General features: G+C 45.7%; 1 protein-coding gene across 8 annotated transcripts in view; it reads right to left on the bottom strand.

Annotated features, from left to right (window-relative positions):
* Positions 1-15,453, bottom strand: part of LOC144685847 (putative E3 ubiquitin-protein ligase HERC1) — a 429,767-nt gene that overhangs the window by 70,154 nt on the left and 344,160 nt on the right. For all 8 annotated transcript variants that reach the window (XR_013577800.1, XM_078550801.1, XM_078550834.1 and 5 more), the window contains one exon: positions 1,214-1,352. Coding sequence is in view for 7 of the 8 variants with exons in the window: in XM_078550801.1 (XP_078406927.1) it covers positions 1,214-1,352 (139 nt within the window). In the remaining variant the exon portion in view is untranslated. The remainder of the gene's footprint in view (positions 1-1,213; positions 1,353-15,453) is intronic.

Raw genomic sequence — 15,453 nt, 5'->3', positions numbered from 1 at the left:
TAAAATAGAGTAATAGTGGGATGTGTCTATTTATGTCTGCGTGTGTGTGTATGTGACTTAATTGGATTAAAGGCAGCTGGTCAGAAGGCTTTGGTGTAAACATGGTAAATGTGGGGGAAGTTTAGAATGTAAGGTAAAATGACATTTGCATTTTTAAATTAACCAGACTAGATTGTTTTCAAAGGAGGAGTGAAATGTGTCACCTAGCCAGGTGAAGTTTAGAAACAGTGTGTTTATTTTTCCCCAAAGATGACTGGTAAAACCTAGTGCTATGAGAGGTTTTTATTATCAGGAAGATAAAGTCCAAAGACATAGTGAAACAATGGGAATCTGCATTTAAATATGTATAAAGGAGCGAAAGCAGTGAGTAAGGGAAAGCATTTTAAGATCTTACAAGTGTGAAAAGCCTTCAGCATCTATGCCTCAAGCTGCTGTTTTCAAAGAACTGAAGTTATGAAAACTCACTTTGAATTCACCTTGTTCATGGTATTATGTTTCTTTGCCTGGGTCTTTTAAAATCTACGTGTCTTAACAAAAATGTAACTGGGAGTTAGATTGATTAGGAGATTTAGAAGTTATCATAATAGTAATTCGTAGATTTATTTTTGTACTTAAAAGTCATTTCTCTTATTAATAAATATTTAATTTTGTTTTGTAAAAACCTATAAGTCTTGGTGGTCTTATTACTATTGAATTCAAGGTATGCATCTCGAAATTTATGCAAATTGCAAAACAAGTTGTGGCAGTTGTTTCAAGTTTCCCTTTGGGATTTGAACAACTCAGCATTTACCATTGGCTGTGCCATAACACATCCAATAACTGAATATAGGTGTCAGACATGACTAATCTTTAGCAAACATGACTGTCATAGGCAACATGCTTGTTTCACTGGTATAAAGATGTTGAATAACAACATTGCTATAAATAACACACATGATTACTGATGATTCAACAAAGACCTTACTAAATTAAACATTAAACACAGCTCCCAAAATAGCACAGTGTAGGGTTTAGGTTACATTCCAGTGAACTAAATATTAATCTCTTCATCTTCATTGTTGTTTTGAATGTAATACATTTCAGGCCTTTACAGAAAGCCTAAGTTTCGTTTAAAACAGTTCTCAGTATTTAGTTATATTCTGCATGGAAGTTAATGGAGCATGAAGTAAAATGTGAACAGAATATATGGGGTTACAACTCTGCATGATCTTACCCTGCAATGCTGTAATGATGGTAGGAGTGTGGAGATCATCAGAGTTTCCTTGACCCAAGCGTCCATAGCTACCTTCCCCAAAAGCCACAACTGTCCCATTTGCCTGAACGAGGAAAGTACAGTTCTGCCCGCAAACCACCTAGTCACAACAAGAAGTCAATATTGATACAATTATTTTATTGTACAATTCATTAGAGTTATGTTTAAAAATTGTAGATATCTAAATTTATGACCTAGTTTTCTGTCACTGTGGCAAAGAAGTGAATCAATTGCAATAAAACTGTCTATCTGACGTCAATATATTAAACAGGACAGCAAAGGTCTGTTGAGCCAAGTCTTGGATGAATTCTAAATTCCTTCAAATAAACAACTGCCATTGCTTCCCCATAGAAATAATGAATTCAACTTTAAATAGTCGAAACAACAAAGAATTCTTACAAATGACTCAGCATTACTTCCAGCACATATGTAGCACAATGAGCTGCCTCTAATTTCTTTAAACTCTACCTTCTGTAGGTACCACTCACTGGATTTGGCTCTCAGGTCGCTTCCAATGACAGCGTTATTCCATCCAAGTTACCCAGAAACAATTAACATCAATAAGGTGCACTTCTACGAACCCTCTCTCTCAGATCATGATAGTCCTGATGGCATAGCTTTCCAAACTTTCTTTTCAAACGACCAACACCCCGTTCGGTCACCTCTAGTTAAAAACCCAGCTCTTTAGCATGCCTGAGATATTCTCACAGCCTTAGGTTTCAGTCCCTTTTTGCTAGCTCACATATTGCTTCACCAAGAGCCCCAAATTTCTTGATAAAGTCCCTATGTCCAGGGGCATCAATGATGGTGATGTAGTACTTTGAAGTTTCAAATTTCCAGAGGGAGATATTTATGGTAATGCCATGTTCATGTTTAGCCTTCAGCTTATCCAAGACCCAGGCATATTTGAAGGATCCTTTAACCAACTCATCTGGTTCCTTTTCAAATGTCTCAACGGTTCTCTTATCAATTCCACCACATTTGTAAATGAGATGGCAAGTGGTTGTAGATTTACCGGAGTCGACATGTCCAATGACAACATTTTTGATGTGTGTCTTTTCCTTGCTCCAGAGGTCCTGTCTTCCGCCAAATAGAAAGAGTGAGCTTTTCCGTGGAGAGCTTTGCTTTTGCTTCGCCTGAATTGTGAGTGTTCTTCTGCATCACAGTGGGCTGAAAACTTACACCTCCGATTAGCTTCTCCTTGCCTTTTTTGGTTACCTAGCTTTCATTTTCATAGCAACCTCAAGTCACCAGGCTACTTCTCAGGAATGACCTCACAGCCAGAAAATCCAATTATGCACCGTTTTGGAATTATCATAGTTTCACTTTGCCCAGAGGATGTCTCAAAATTACAAGTTTCTTGCAAACTGCAGAGTTCATCTCACTTCTAACCCAACTGAAACAAAGCGCTGAGGCTATCATTCACTCTTTTGTCCTTTCCAGACTCGATTATTCACTCTCATTGATCATTTTCCATTAGCTGTAAATTTTAGCTTGCCCAAATGCCCATACCCTGGGCCTGCATTAAGTCTTGCTCGTCTACCACTCTTATCCACACCAACCTACCCCGAATTCCATTCCGAATATATGCAATTTAAAAATCACTGAAATAAAACCAGAAAAAGCTGGAAATACTCAGGTCAGGCAGCAACTGTGGAAAGAGAAACAGAAATAATGTTTCAGGTTGTTGACCTTTTTTCATCAATGTCCGAATTTACAAATTGTTCTAACGTCTCATCAGATCACATCTCTATGACCTTGCATCTACTCTCCACCATTCACTCTGGACTCTGTTTCCTCTGCAGCACCCCCTTCTTTCTATCATCTCTGGGGCAACTTTTAATTGCCTTGACCCTATTCTCTTGAATTCCCCTCCTAATGCTCTTGGCACATCTACCGTTCTGTCTTCCTTTAAGAATCTTCTGAGAACCCAACTTTCAGTCACCTCTCCTAGCCTCAATCCATGGCTCGGCGCCTCAGTTTTTCTGCAAAAATAACTTGTAATAATAGCAAAGAAAAAATACATTTTTTAAATAACTCTATTCATTCAATAAATGACAAAAGACAAAACAAATACATGTAACTAGAGGCTGAATATACATATTACAAGTTACCACGACTTTTTATTCTGCCACTGTGAGGGAATCCATCTCTTTTAAATCTGGTATGTGTGTTTTCGGGGAGGAAGCTGCGTCCTGGTTGAAGGATGTTGGAATGGATCAGTAGTGCGTCTGTGCGGTCTATGACGCAAAAGGTTGCCCATATGACCTGGGATGTGCGGCATGAAAACCCAACCACAGGACCTGGGAGTTGGGGCTCAGGAAAGCCCTGCAGCAGTACTTGCTCAGTGTAGCTGGGAATTGGGGCTCAGAAAAGCTTGAGAAGAGCAATTGTCAGCTCAGGGCAGCTGAAGTGCAGCTGTCTGCTCCATGAAACTGGTAGTCGGGGCAAAGAAAATCCCAAGAACAGTGCTGTTCTGCTGAGAGCAGATAGAGAGCTGGAACTATGCCTGAGTACAGACTCCATAGTGTAGTCTGGAAAATACTGTGGAACACAGTCTCAGGTGAAGTGATTAAGTGGCTGGGAGGTGAGCAGTTGTTATAGAATCTGCAGTGCAGCCTGGCAAATACCGCGAGATGCAGTCTCGGATGAAGTGATTGAACAGCTGGGAGCTGGAAGTCGTTGGGGCAGTCTGAGCTGGAGTCTGGTTGCCTGACAACTCATCACAGGCAGGAGCCTATCCTCCCTTGTTATTGATTCACTACTTAGCCTTTCACCACTCTACCTTATTTTGAAAGCTGCTATTACGTCCTCTCTCCTTTCTGTTCCATGGGGAAAAATCCCTAGTTTGTTGAACATTTCTTTATAACTATAAACTTCCATTCATGCTATCATTTTAAGAAACCATCCATGGTTCCAATTTCCTTTACAGGTGGAGAACGTCATGAAATATATCAAATGTCTTGCACAAGTTCAATATCACTTTCCTGATTTTAAATTCAATGTCCCATGCATAAATCTCAGAATCTCATTTGCTTATTGTGTTTCTCATTGCGCTCCCGCTTTTCTACAAAATGTAAGTATATGTAGCCCTAGATCTCTGCTTCTCCACTATGCCTCTGTCCAGAATCTTATCATTTAGAATATACTTCCTTTCCTTGTTCTAGGTTTCACTCTGTTAACCCATGTCCTCTGGTATCCCTCCTCATAACTTGGCATCAGCAAATGTCAATGTCATTCCTTCTACCCACACATTCAAATCACTGGACAATGAAAAAGGTTGCAGTTCAGATACATTAGGTACCCACTACTAATACATCACTGCAGCCTGTCCCCTAGCTACCTCATTATCCATGCATGATTCTCTAATTCTAATATCATATTCCTTTACTTTTAGGCTGCCTGAAACAAATCAATTAAGTTGGTTAAGCTTTGTGTACTTTGCACACCTATGCTAATTGTGTATGATTAGTCTATGGCTTGTCCAAGTGCTCGGTAATTTCATTCCGTATTATGCTCCCCTTAGTATATTTTTCTTCACTCTCTTTATTAGCTCACTTATAGTTATTCTATGCCTATTTAAACCTGAAAGCCCAGTCTTTTGAGACTCCCTTTAGATTGCACTGGGAATGTATCTAACCTGTATTGTAGTCAGATTGTAGTTACATGCCTTTTTCTACTGTCCATTGTTTCACTGACTGTTTTTCCTTACTTGCCAGACAACAACAACTTGCATTTATATAACATCTTTAATGTAGTAAAATAAACTAAGGTGCTTCACAGAAATGTCATCAAACAAAATTTGACATCAAGTCACAGTGGGAGATACAAGGACAGATAGTCATAAAGGTAGGTTTATAGAAGCAGCTTAAAGGAAAAGAGGCAGAAAGGTTTAGGAAGGAAATTCCAGAGCTTAGGGCCTTGGCAGCTGAAGGCATGATTACCAGTGGTAGAGTGATTAAAGTCAAAGATGCTGAAGAAGTCAGAATTGGAGGAGCACAGATCTTGGGGAGTTGTAGGGCTGGAGAAGATTACAGAGGTAGGGAAGGGGAAGGTGATGGAGGAGCAGAAAATACAGGATAAGGAAGACAGTCCTGGTTGTATTCTAAGAACTCCTGCCCATTCTCAGTTCAAATATTTGTCTGTGAATGGTTATCATGGCATTTCTTATCATTTTAAATTGAAGGTACATTCATCAATATAAACAAGAAAGTTTTTTGGCAGTACTGTTATTGGGCAAACTGAATGCTACATTTTGCCTGGAATATTGAGCTGTGGCAAAATGAGATGAAGAAGAAAGCAATTTGTTTGAACAGTAGTTCCACTGGATGGAAACAAAGAACAAATCTGAAAAATTGATGTTAATTCTAAAATTAAATAACATAAGAAAAAGCATATTTCTTACATATAAATGCAGATTTTTCAGAATTTTCTGAGCTTTGTGCAAACAAATCTGTGAGTTAACTAAAATGTTCATAAGCCAATTCCAATTCAATATCGTAGGGCTGGATTTTCAATTGCTGCAGGAGGTGATTCGGGGGAAGGCAGCTGCTAAAATCTGCACCCCTCCATGTCAGCAAGCTGGTTTTCTGACATAAGACTGCCGTGCTCAGGTCTTAGATCGGGAGGAAGATGAAATCTGCCCAACATTGTCAATTAGCCACTTAAGACTCCGAGGGACTAAGACCTCACATTGTATATTTTTATGAAACATATATAGATATGTTCATTGCTATTTCTAAAATTTTTAAAAACAAAGATTTTTAAAATGGCTGAAACTGTGACCACTGAACAAAAGAAGCCACTTGGCAGTTTTATTAAAACTCACAGCTTGTTATCTCTGAGGTGCCACTAATGACCCCCTGTACAGCCCCACTTCAATGGAAGCTATATCGAAGGTCTTCTGTATTTGATAAACCAGGCTTGCCAGTGGAGATGGAACATCTACTAAGACAATGGCCTCTCAAATATTCCTTTTAACCCATGATGACAGTCCTGAAGACCGAGCCAAATTCCAGACCCTGGGAAAAACGTCCTATTAGAATCATTTCTCTCAAGACTGAAGTTTTCTTTTACAAAATGGAAGGATTTGGCATGATCTGAATATGTGGAACTGGACATGTGGGTTTTTTTTTATATAAAAGGTCATAAGTTTACCTTGGAACCATTAACAAGCAGGCCTCTTCCGAGAAATCGCCTGACTCATATGGTACTTGAGAAGGAGTTGTTTGTTTGCGTTGAACTGCAAAGCACTTTAATTAATGAAAAGCTGGGAGACAAAAAGGCAATCATATGGGACAGAGGGGAAAACAAAACTTAAATTGTGACCCTGCTTGTTTTGAAGGCAGTCTTGTTGGAGAACAAGCTGAGAAAGGAAGGCTCCTTTGACTCTCTCTACCTTGCCTAAAATTGTGTGTGGCTATCAACCTTTAGCCAGAGAGCCCTCATCTGAGTGTAACTAGCCTGCATTTGGACCTGCAAAGCTGAGACCAGGGGTGAGAACTTCCAGGCATCCACCGGGACCAGTGGCTCGTCTTCACATGTGAGAATTCCAGGTCGACAGCGTCGAGACCCTGTGGAATTTATCTTTTATTTTATAACGCCCATCCTCCAAAGCCATCTCTGCAGAGAGACTCTATCTGTTTGTCCTTTGTTTGTCTGTGTGTGTGTGTGTGCTGGGGGAATTCTTTAGGAAGAGATAGATAGTTATTCTTCCCAATTACAATTGTGTGTTAAACACTACTTGCAACTTGTTAAAAGAAGTTTTGTTTTAAAAATAAGTTAATCATTGAGTTTTTGAAAGAAGCCTGGTCAGAGTTTCTTTTCTTCTGGACACTAGAGGTAGAGATACACAATTGGCCAATTCGGTGAGAAAATTAAACAGTTAAATCAATGGTATGGCCTGTGGAGTAGTGGGACTTGATAATTTGTGCACTTCTTCCATCCTAGTCATAACATAAATTTTGGGCTCTTATGGGATTTGAAACGTGGACAGCGGATGATTGGATGTGAAATAATAATTGGTAAGGGATGAGAGGACGGAGACCGGGCCGGAATTTTCCCAGATTTGCACCAAGTGCGGTCGCGGGCGGGTAAAATGACGATTTACCCACCAGCTGCATGGCAGGTTTTCACACCGAATCGTCCCAAACCCGCCTCATTATTTATGTATTCCCAGGAAACACACAGTTTCTGTGGCGGGCAGGCTCACATTTGCCCTCCTGCCATCACCCTGCCGTTGCATCATGCCAGCCACCATGTTTAAAAGGCAGTCGCCAGCACACCGCTCATTGCTACCAGCTCGCCACCGCTGCTTGGGAGACATGGCCAGGAAAAGAAAAAGACCACAGCTCCCCGGTTTAATGACGAGTCCCTCGAGTGACTGCTGGATGCCACGGAGGCACGCCAGGATGTCCTGTACCCCCTCTCTGGCCGCAGGATGGGCAGCAACGTGACCAATCCGGCTTGGGAGGCGGTAGCAGCGGTGGTCTGCGCCAACGACCTTCAGAAGAGGACATCATCCTGAGCCGCAAGAGGATGAATGGTCTCCTCCATTCCGCCAGGGTAAGTCACACTTTTCATCACTCTCAACTCACACCTCGGTGGGACCTAGCTTTAGAGTAGCCCCAGGATCACAATCTGGTGAGCACATCACACTGTCTGATCCACAGCAGGCAGCAGCAGGGACTTCCCTGGTCCCCGGCATTCGGAGGACTGAAGGAGGCCAGAAATTTGCTGAGTCCGAGTCAGCTGATAAGCCTCTGGTCTCGGTCATGTCACAGCTGCTGGAGCTGCAAAGGCAAGCTTGGGTACGTCAGGAAGGGATGTCCGCTGCGCTCCTCAGATTGGAAGGCACGATGGAGGAGTCTGTCTGTCTTCAGGCTGAGGTGATAGTGACGGCATTGCAACGCACTGAGGTCAACACTGGTAGGATGGCAGCCACCATGGAGACCTTGGTCCAGGACGTCGCTCCTGCATTGCTGCATGGGCTTAATTCCATCGCTGACGCTAGTTGGCCTACCACAATATGTACGCGAGAAGGGCGCAGGGCAGCTCGGTCTCACTCCAGCTACCCCTTCCCCTCAAGGAGTCAGCCAGGGGCCCATGGGCACCCATAGGGAGGAGGATCAGCAGGTGCACACTCCAGGCCCATCCAAGCAGGTGACTCCGGGAGTGACCGGCCCATTCAAATCCCCTCTTCCTGTGACCTCAAAAGCTCCAGTTCCACAGGCCGAGGAGGTGCCACTGCCACACATCAGGACCCCGAAAGCAGTCTGGGACCCTCCAAGTCTCGACCATCCAAAAGACACCCGCCAAAGTCATCACAGACAGAATACTTTGTGTCGGTGTTCACATGTGAGAGGGACGACATGGGTATGGAAATCAGGCAGAAGGACTGTGATATAATTAAAGAATTTAGCATAGAAAGGGAGGAGGTTCTAAGTGGTCTGGCAGGCTTAAAAGTGGATAAATCTCCAGGCCCAGATGAAATGTATCTTAGACTGTTGAGTGAGGCAAGGGAGGAGATAGCAGGGGCACTGGCAATAATTTTCAATACCTCTCTGGCCACAGGAGAGGTGCCAGAGGGCTGCAGCACAGCTTATGTGGTACCATTATTCAAGAAGGGAGTAAGGGATAAACCAGGGAACTACAGGCCAGTCAGTCTAACCTTAGTGATGGGGAAACTATTGGAAGCAATTCTGAGGGACAGAATTAATCTACACTTGGAGAGGTGGGGATTAATCAAGGACAGTCAGCATGGTTTTGTTAAGGGGAAGTCACGTCTGACCAATTTGATTGAATTTTTCGAAAAGGTGACCAGGTGTGTAGATGAGGGCAATGCATTTGACGTAGTCTACTTGGACTTCAGCAAGGTTTTTGATAAGGTCCCGCTGATAACGTAGCTAAGAGCCCATGGGATCCAAGGCAATTTGGAAAATTGGATCAAGAATTGGCTGAATGGCAGGAAACAGAGGGTGACTGGATGCCTGTGTCCAGTGGGGTTCCACAGGGATCGGTGTTGGGTCTCTTGCTGTTTGTGGCATATATAAACGATTTATACTTGAATGTAGGAGGGTTGATCAGTAAGTTCACGGATGACACGAAAATTGGTGGGGTGGTAAATAATGAGGATAGCCTTAGATTACAGGAGGATATAGATGGGCTGGTCAGATGGGCTGATCAGTGGCAAATGGAATTTAATCTGGATAAGTGTGAGGTGATGCACTTGGGCAGGGCAAACAAGGCACGGAATACACAATGAATGGCAGGACCCTGAGAAGTACCGAGGATCAGAGGGACCTTGGTGTGCATGTCCACCGGTCCCTTAAGGTAATGGGACAGGTAGATAAGGTGGTTAAGGTGACATGGGATACTTGCCTTTATTAGCCGAGGCATAGAATATAAGAGCAGGGAAGTTATGCCGGAACTGTATAAAACACTGGTTAGGCCACAACTAGAGTATTGCATGCAGTTCTGGAATCTGCATTATAGGAAGGATGTGATTGCACTGGAGAGAGTGTAGAGGAGATTTATCAGGATGTTGCCTGGGCTGGAGAGTTTTAGTTATGAGGAGAGATTGGATAGACTGGGGTTATTTTCCCTGGAGCAGAGGAGATTGAGGTGTATAAAATTATGAGGGTCATAGATAGGGTAGACAGGAAGGAACTTTTCCCCTTGATGGAGAGATCAATAACCAGGGGGCATAGATTTAAGGTAAGGGGCAGGAGGTTTAGAGGGGATGTGAGGAAGAATTTTTTCACCCAGAGGGTGGTGGGAATCTGGAACTCACTGCCTGAAAGGGTGGTAGTGGCAGACACCCTCATAACATTTAAGTGTTTGGATGTGCACTTGCGATGCCATGGCATACAAGGCTATGGGCCGAGTGCTAGAAAATGGGATTAGAATAGTTAGGTACTTGTTTGACTGGCGCAGACTCGATGGGTCGAAGGGCCTTTTTCTGTGCTGCAGACCTCTATGACTTTATGAGACAGGGCGTTGCAGTCAGCAGGCTACCTCAACCTCCACTGTGGATGTCTGGGGAGCACCAAGAAGTAGCGGCAGATTTAGCAAAGTTAAGGAGAATTAGCTGCACAGCCTGTGCACGGGTGTCAATCACTTGTACATACTCTTCACTATTGTCAATAAGCTCTCAAGAATGTCTCCCTGCCTATGGCTCCTTGTTCTGATGAGTAGTGTTCTTGTCACTCAGATGTAAAAATTTTCTGCACAAGATAAAGGCAGGTGTCTCAGTCCAGGGCCTCTTCCCTGTGCTTTGTGCTACCTTCAGACCAAAGTGATGGTCTGGCCACACACCTGGAAAAAGTACTGATGCCTGCACCTCGGCAGTGCTTGTCATTGCTGCCAGAATGTAGTGGGCAGGCGCCAGAGTTCTCTCATTCTTTTGATGTGCTCTCAGCACCTTTAAAGGAGGGGCTGGCCCCTAACTCTTCAGCATCTGTAACCACTGATGCTGCGCTCCAGCTCCTGAAAGACTCAGGTGTGGAAGGCAGACAAAGCATCAGATGCTCTAAAATTTCTTGGCTGCTTCTCTATGATATGACCCTGATCACGGAGCACAAGCGAGCTGCCCTTGGCCAGAAAGAAGTCAGACATTCTCAGAGGCTATGTGAAGATTTATGGAGTGTCCTCACTGCATGTGATCATCATCCTCCTGCAATCGAGCGACTATTAAGGTCTCCACTGCATCTCCATGACAGGAGCATCCTCACAGAGGGTATTCGTGCTGCCATAAGCCAGACTGGAGTCAAACGTTCACAAATGCACTGTGAGGATCTGTGGGGTCACCTCACTGCATGTCGTCATAATCCTCCACAAATCTAGCAGCTATGAGGGCCTGCAGAGCGCACCTGCCTCGTCTAGCCAGTGCAAGGGCCTCATCCCAGCCATTGTCGCCTCCGCGGACCTCCTCACCCTCATCCCTGTCAGTGTTCTCCTCATCGGAGGAGACGTGCAACTCCTCCATCTCCTCCTCAGCCAGCTCATCTCCCTGTTGGAAAGCCAGGTTGTAAAGAGCACAGCAGATGACAACAATGTGTGACACCCTCTGTGGACTGTATTGCAGGGCTCCACCAGACCGGTCTTGGCACCAGAACCTCATCTTCAGCATCGCGATGGTCTGCTCCACCAAGTTGCGAGCTGCATCATGAGCCTCATTTTACCGTCGCTCTGCTGCAGTCTGAGGCCGTCGCATAGGTGTCATCAGCCAAGGCACCTGCGGGTAGCCCTTCTCCCCAAGTAGCCAACCCTGCAGCCTCTGTGGACCCTGGAAGACTCCAGGGATCTGTGACTGACTGAGGATGTAGGCATTGTGCACAATCCCTGGAACCGTGCGCACACCTGCAGGATGAGTTTCTGGTGGTCGCACACCAGCTGCACGTTCAGGGGGTTGGTGGTGGGGGGTGTGGGGGAGTGGGGTAGGTTTCGGAACACTTGGTGGCAATTTGGTGCCTCCACATTGCTTGCTTGGGTGGGCAGGCTAGGAGCCCGACCCCAATCGTATCACTGTGGCTGCACCTGAACTGTGTCAGTTACAGAGGAATGGTCAGTTTATACTCCCTCCACCGCTGCCGCTACTGAGTGGCCACTTTCCTCACCTACTCTGTCCCCCACATTGATTTCTTGTGCGCGGGATCCAACGCCAGGGCAGCAGGTGCCCCCCCCCCCCCCACCAACCCCCCCCCCACATCAAGATAACAGTTGCCTCCGAGGCTGGCAGCAGTTGCCCCCCTACCCCCGATAACAGCAGCAGTTTCCCCCGAGGCTGGGCAGCAGTTGCCCCCAGACCTGCACGCCATCCCTCTCCCCCCGCGACAACAGTCACCTCTATGGCAGGGCAGCAGTGACCCCTGGGCACCACCCCCCCAAAAACAGTCGCCTCCGAGGCAGGGCAGCACTTCACCCAGGCCCCCTGGTGTTCCGAAGTCTGCAAAGTAACAGACGACCCTGACGAGCTGTGGAAAACAATGTTACTCACTCACCTCAGTTCCCCCAAAGTGAAGGCCACCAAGTACACGTCACCTGTGTGCTGTTGTGAAACACGTCGACGTGCTTTCCCGCTGACGTGGACGGAAGGTCCGGTGGGGTTTCAAGAGCCTGGTGGTATGGCCTTTTAATGATATGCTGATTTAAAAAAAATTCATTCATGGGGTGTGGACATTGCTGGCTGGGCCAGCATTTATTGCCCATCCCTAATTGCCCTTGAGAAGGTGGTGGTGAACTGCCTTCTTGAACCGCTGCAGTCTATGTGGTGTAGGTATACCCACAGTGCTGTTAGGAAGGGAGTTCCAGGGTTTTAACCCAGCGAAACTGAAGGAACGGCGATATATTTCCAAGTCAAAATGGTGGGTAACTTGGTAGTGTCCTCAGCCCAACCATCTTCAGTTGCTTCATCAATGACTTTCCTTCCATCATAATGTCAGAAGTGGGGATGTTCGCTGACAATTGCACGATGTCCAGCAACATTCGCGACTCCTCAGATACTGAAGCAGTGCATGTCCAAATGCAGCAAGACCTGGACAATATCCAGGTTTGGGCTGACAAGTGGCAAGTAACATTTGCACCACACAAGTGCCAGGCAATGACCATCCCCAACAAGAGAGAATCCAACCATCGCCCTTTGATGTTCAATGGCATTACCATCGCTGAATCCCCCGCTATCAACATCCTGGGGGTTACCATTGACTAGAAACTGAACTGGACTCGCCATATAAATATTGCGGCTATAAGTGTAGGTCAGAGGCTAGGAATCGTGCGACAAGCAACCCACCTCCTGACTCCCTAAACTCTGTCCACCCTCTACAAGGCACAAGTCAGGAGTGTGATGGAATACTCCCCACTTGCCTGGATGAGTGCAACTCCCACAACACTCAAGAAGCTTGACACTGTGTAGGACAAAGCAGCCCACTTGATTCACACCACATCCACAAACATTTACTCCCTCCACCAGTGCCACATAGTAGCAGCAGTGTGTACCATCCACCTATCTGTTGCTCTTGTCCTTCTAGATGGTGGATGGTACACACTGCTGCTACTATGTGGCACTGGTGGAGGGAGTAAATGTTTGTGGATGTGGTGTGAATCAAGTGGGCTGCTTTGTCCTGCACAGTGTCAAGCTTCTTGAGTATTGTGGGAGTTGCACTCATCCAGGCAAGTGGGGAGTATTCCATCACACTCCTGACTTGTGCCTTGTAGAGGGTGGACAGAGTTTAGGGAGTCAGGAGGTGGGTTACTTGTCGCATGATTCCTAGCCTCTGACCTACACTTATAGCCGCAATATTTATATGGCGAGTCCAGTTCAGTTTCTGGTCAATGGTAACCCCCAGGATGTTGATAGTGGGGGATTCAGTGATGGTAATGCCATTGAACATCAAAGGGCGATAGTTGGATTCTCTCTTGTTGGGGATGGTCATTGCCTGGCACTTGTGTGGTGCAAATGTTACTTGCCACTTGTCAGCCCAAACCTGGATATTGTCCAGGTCTTGCTGCATTTGGACATGCGCTGCTTCAGTATCTGAGGAGTCGCGAATGTTGTTGGACATCGTGCAATTGTCAGCGAACATCCCCACTTCTGACATTATGATGGAAGGAAAGTCATTGATGAAGCAACTGAAGATGGTTGGGCTGAGGACACTACCCTGAGGAACTCCTGCAGTGATATCCTGGAGCTGAGATGACTGACCTTCAACAACCACAACCATCTTTCTTTGTGCTAGGTATGACTCCAACCAGTGGAGAGTTTCCTCCCTGATTTCTATTGGCTCCAGTTTTGCTAGGGCTCCTTGATACCACATTCTGTCAAATGCAGCCTTGATGTCAAGGGCAGTCACTCTCACCTTGGGAGTTCAGCTCTTTTGTCCATGTTTGAACCAAAGCTGTGATGAGGTCAGGAGCTGAGTGGTCCTGGTGGAACCCAAATTGGGCATCAGTGAACAGGTTATTGCTAAGCAGGTGCCGCTTGGTAGCACTGTTGATGACCCCTTCCATTACTTTATTGATGATTGATGGGACAGTAATTGGTCGGGTTGGATTTATCCTGCTTTTATTGTACAGGACATACCTGGGCAATTTTCCACATAGCCGGGTAGATGCCAGTGTTGTAGCTGTACTGGAACAGCTTGGCTAGGGGCGCGCCAAGTTCTGAAGCACAAGTCTTCAGTGCTATTGCTGGAATATTGTCAGGGCCCTTTGCAGTATCCAGAGCCTCCAGCTGTTTCTTGTTATCACGTGGAATGAATTGAATTGGGTGAAGACTGGCATCTATGATGCTGGGTACCTCCGGAGTAGGCCGAGATGGATCGTTCACTCGGCACTTCTGGCTGAAGACTGTGGCAATGGCTTCAGCCTTATCTTTTGCGCTGATGTGCTGGGCTCCTCCACCACTGAGGATGGGGAAATTTGTGGAGCCTCCTCCAGTGAGTTGTTTAATTGTCCACCACCGTTCACGACTGGACGTGGCAGGACTGCAGAGCTTAGATCTGATCCGTTGGTTGTGGGATCGTTTAGCCCTGTCTATCACTTGCTGCTCGTGCTGTTTGGCACGCAAGTAGTCCTGTGTTATAGATTGACCAGGTTGACATCTCATTTTTAGGTATGCCTGGTGCTGTTCCTGGCATGCCCTCCTCCACTGTTCATTGAACCAGGGTTGATCACCTTGGCTTGCTGGTAATGGTAGAGCAGGGGATATGCCGGGCCATGAGGTTACAGGTTGTGTTCCAGTACAATTCTGCTGCTGCTGATGGCCCACAGTGCCTCATGGATGCCCATTCTTGAGTTGCTGGATCTGTTTGAAATCTATCCTATTTAGCATGATGGTAGTGCCACACAACATAATGGAGGGTATCCTCAATGTGAAGGCGGACTTCGCAATGACTGTACGGTGGTTACTCCTACCGATACTGTCATGGACGGATGCATCTGCAGCAGGCTGGTTGGTGAGGATGAGGTCAAGTATGTTTATCCCTCTTGTTGGTTCCCTCACACCTGCCACAGACCCAGTCTAGCAGCTATGTCCTTTAGGACTCGGCCAGCTCAGTCAGTAGTGGTGCTACCGAGCCACTCTTGATGATAGACATTGAAGTCCCCCACCCAGAGTACATTCTGTGCCCTTGCTACCCTCATTGCTTCCTCCAAGTGGTGTTCAGCATGGAGGAGTACTGGTTCATCAGCTGAGCAAGGGTGGT

This window comes from Cetorhinus maximus, chromosome 1, assembly GCF_964194155.1.
Source record: "Cetorhinus maximus chromosome 1, sCetMax3.hap1.1, whole genome shotgun sequence".
Lineage (NCBI taxonomy): Eukaryota > Metazoa > Chordata > Chondrichthyes > Lamniformes > Cetorhinidae > Cetorhinus > Cetorhinus maximus.
This window is presented reverse-complemented; position numbering and strand designations above follow the sequence as displayed.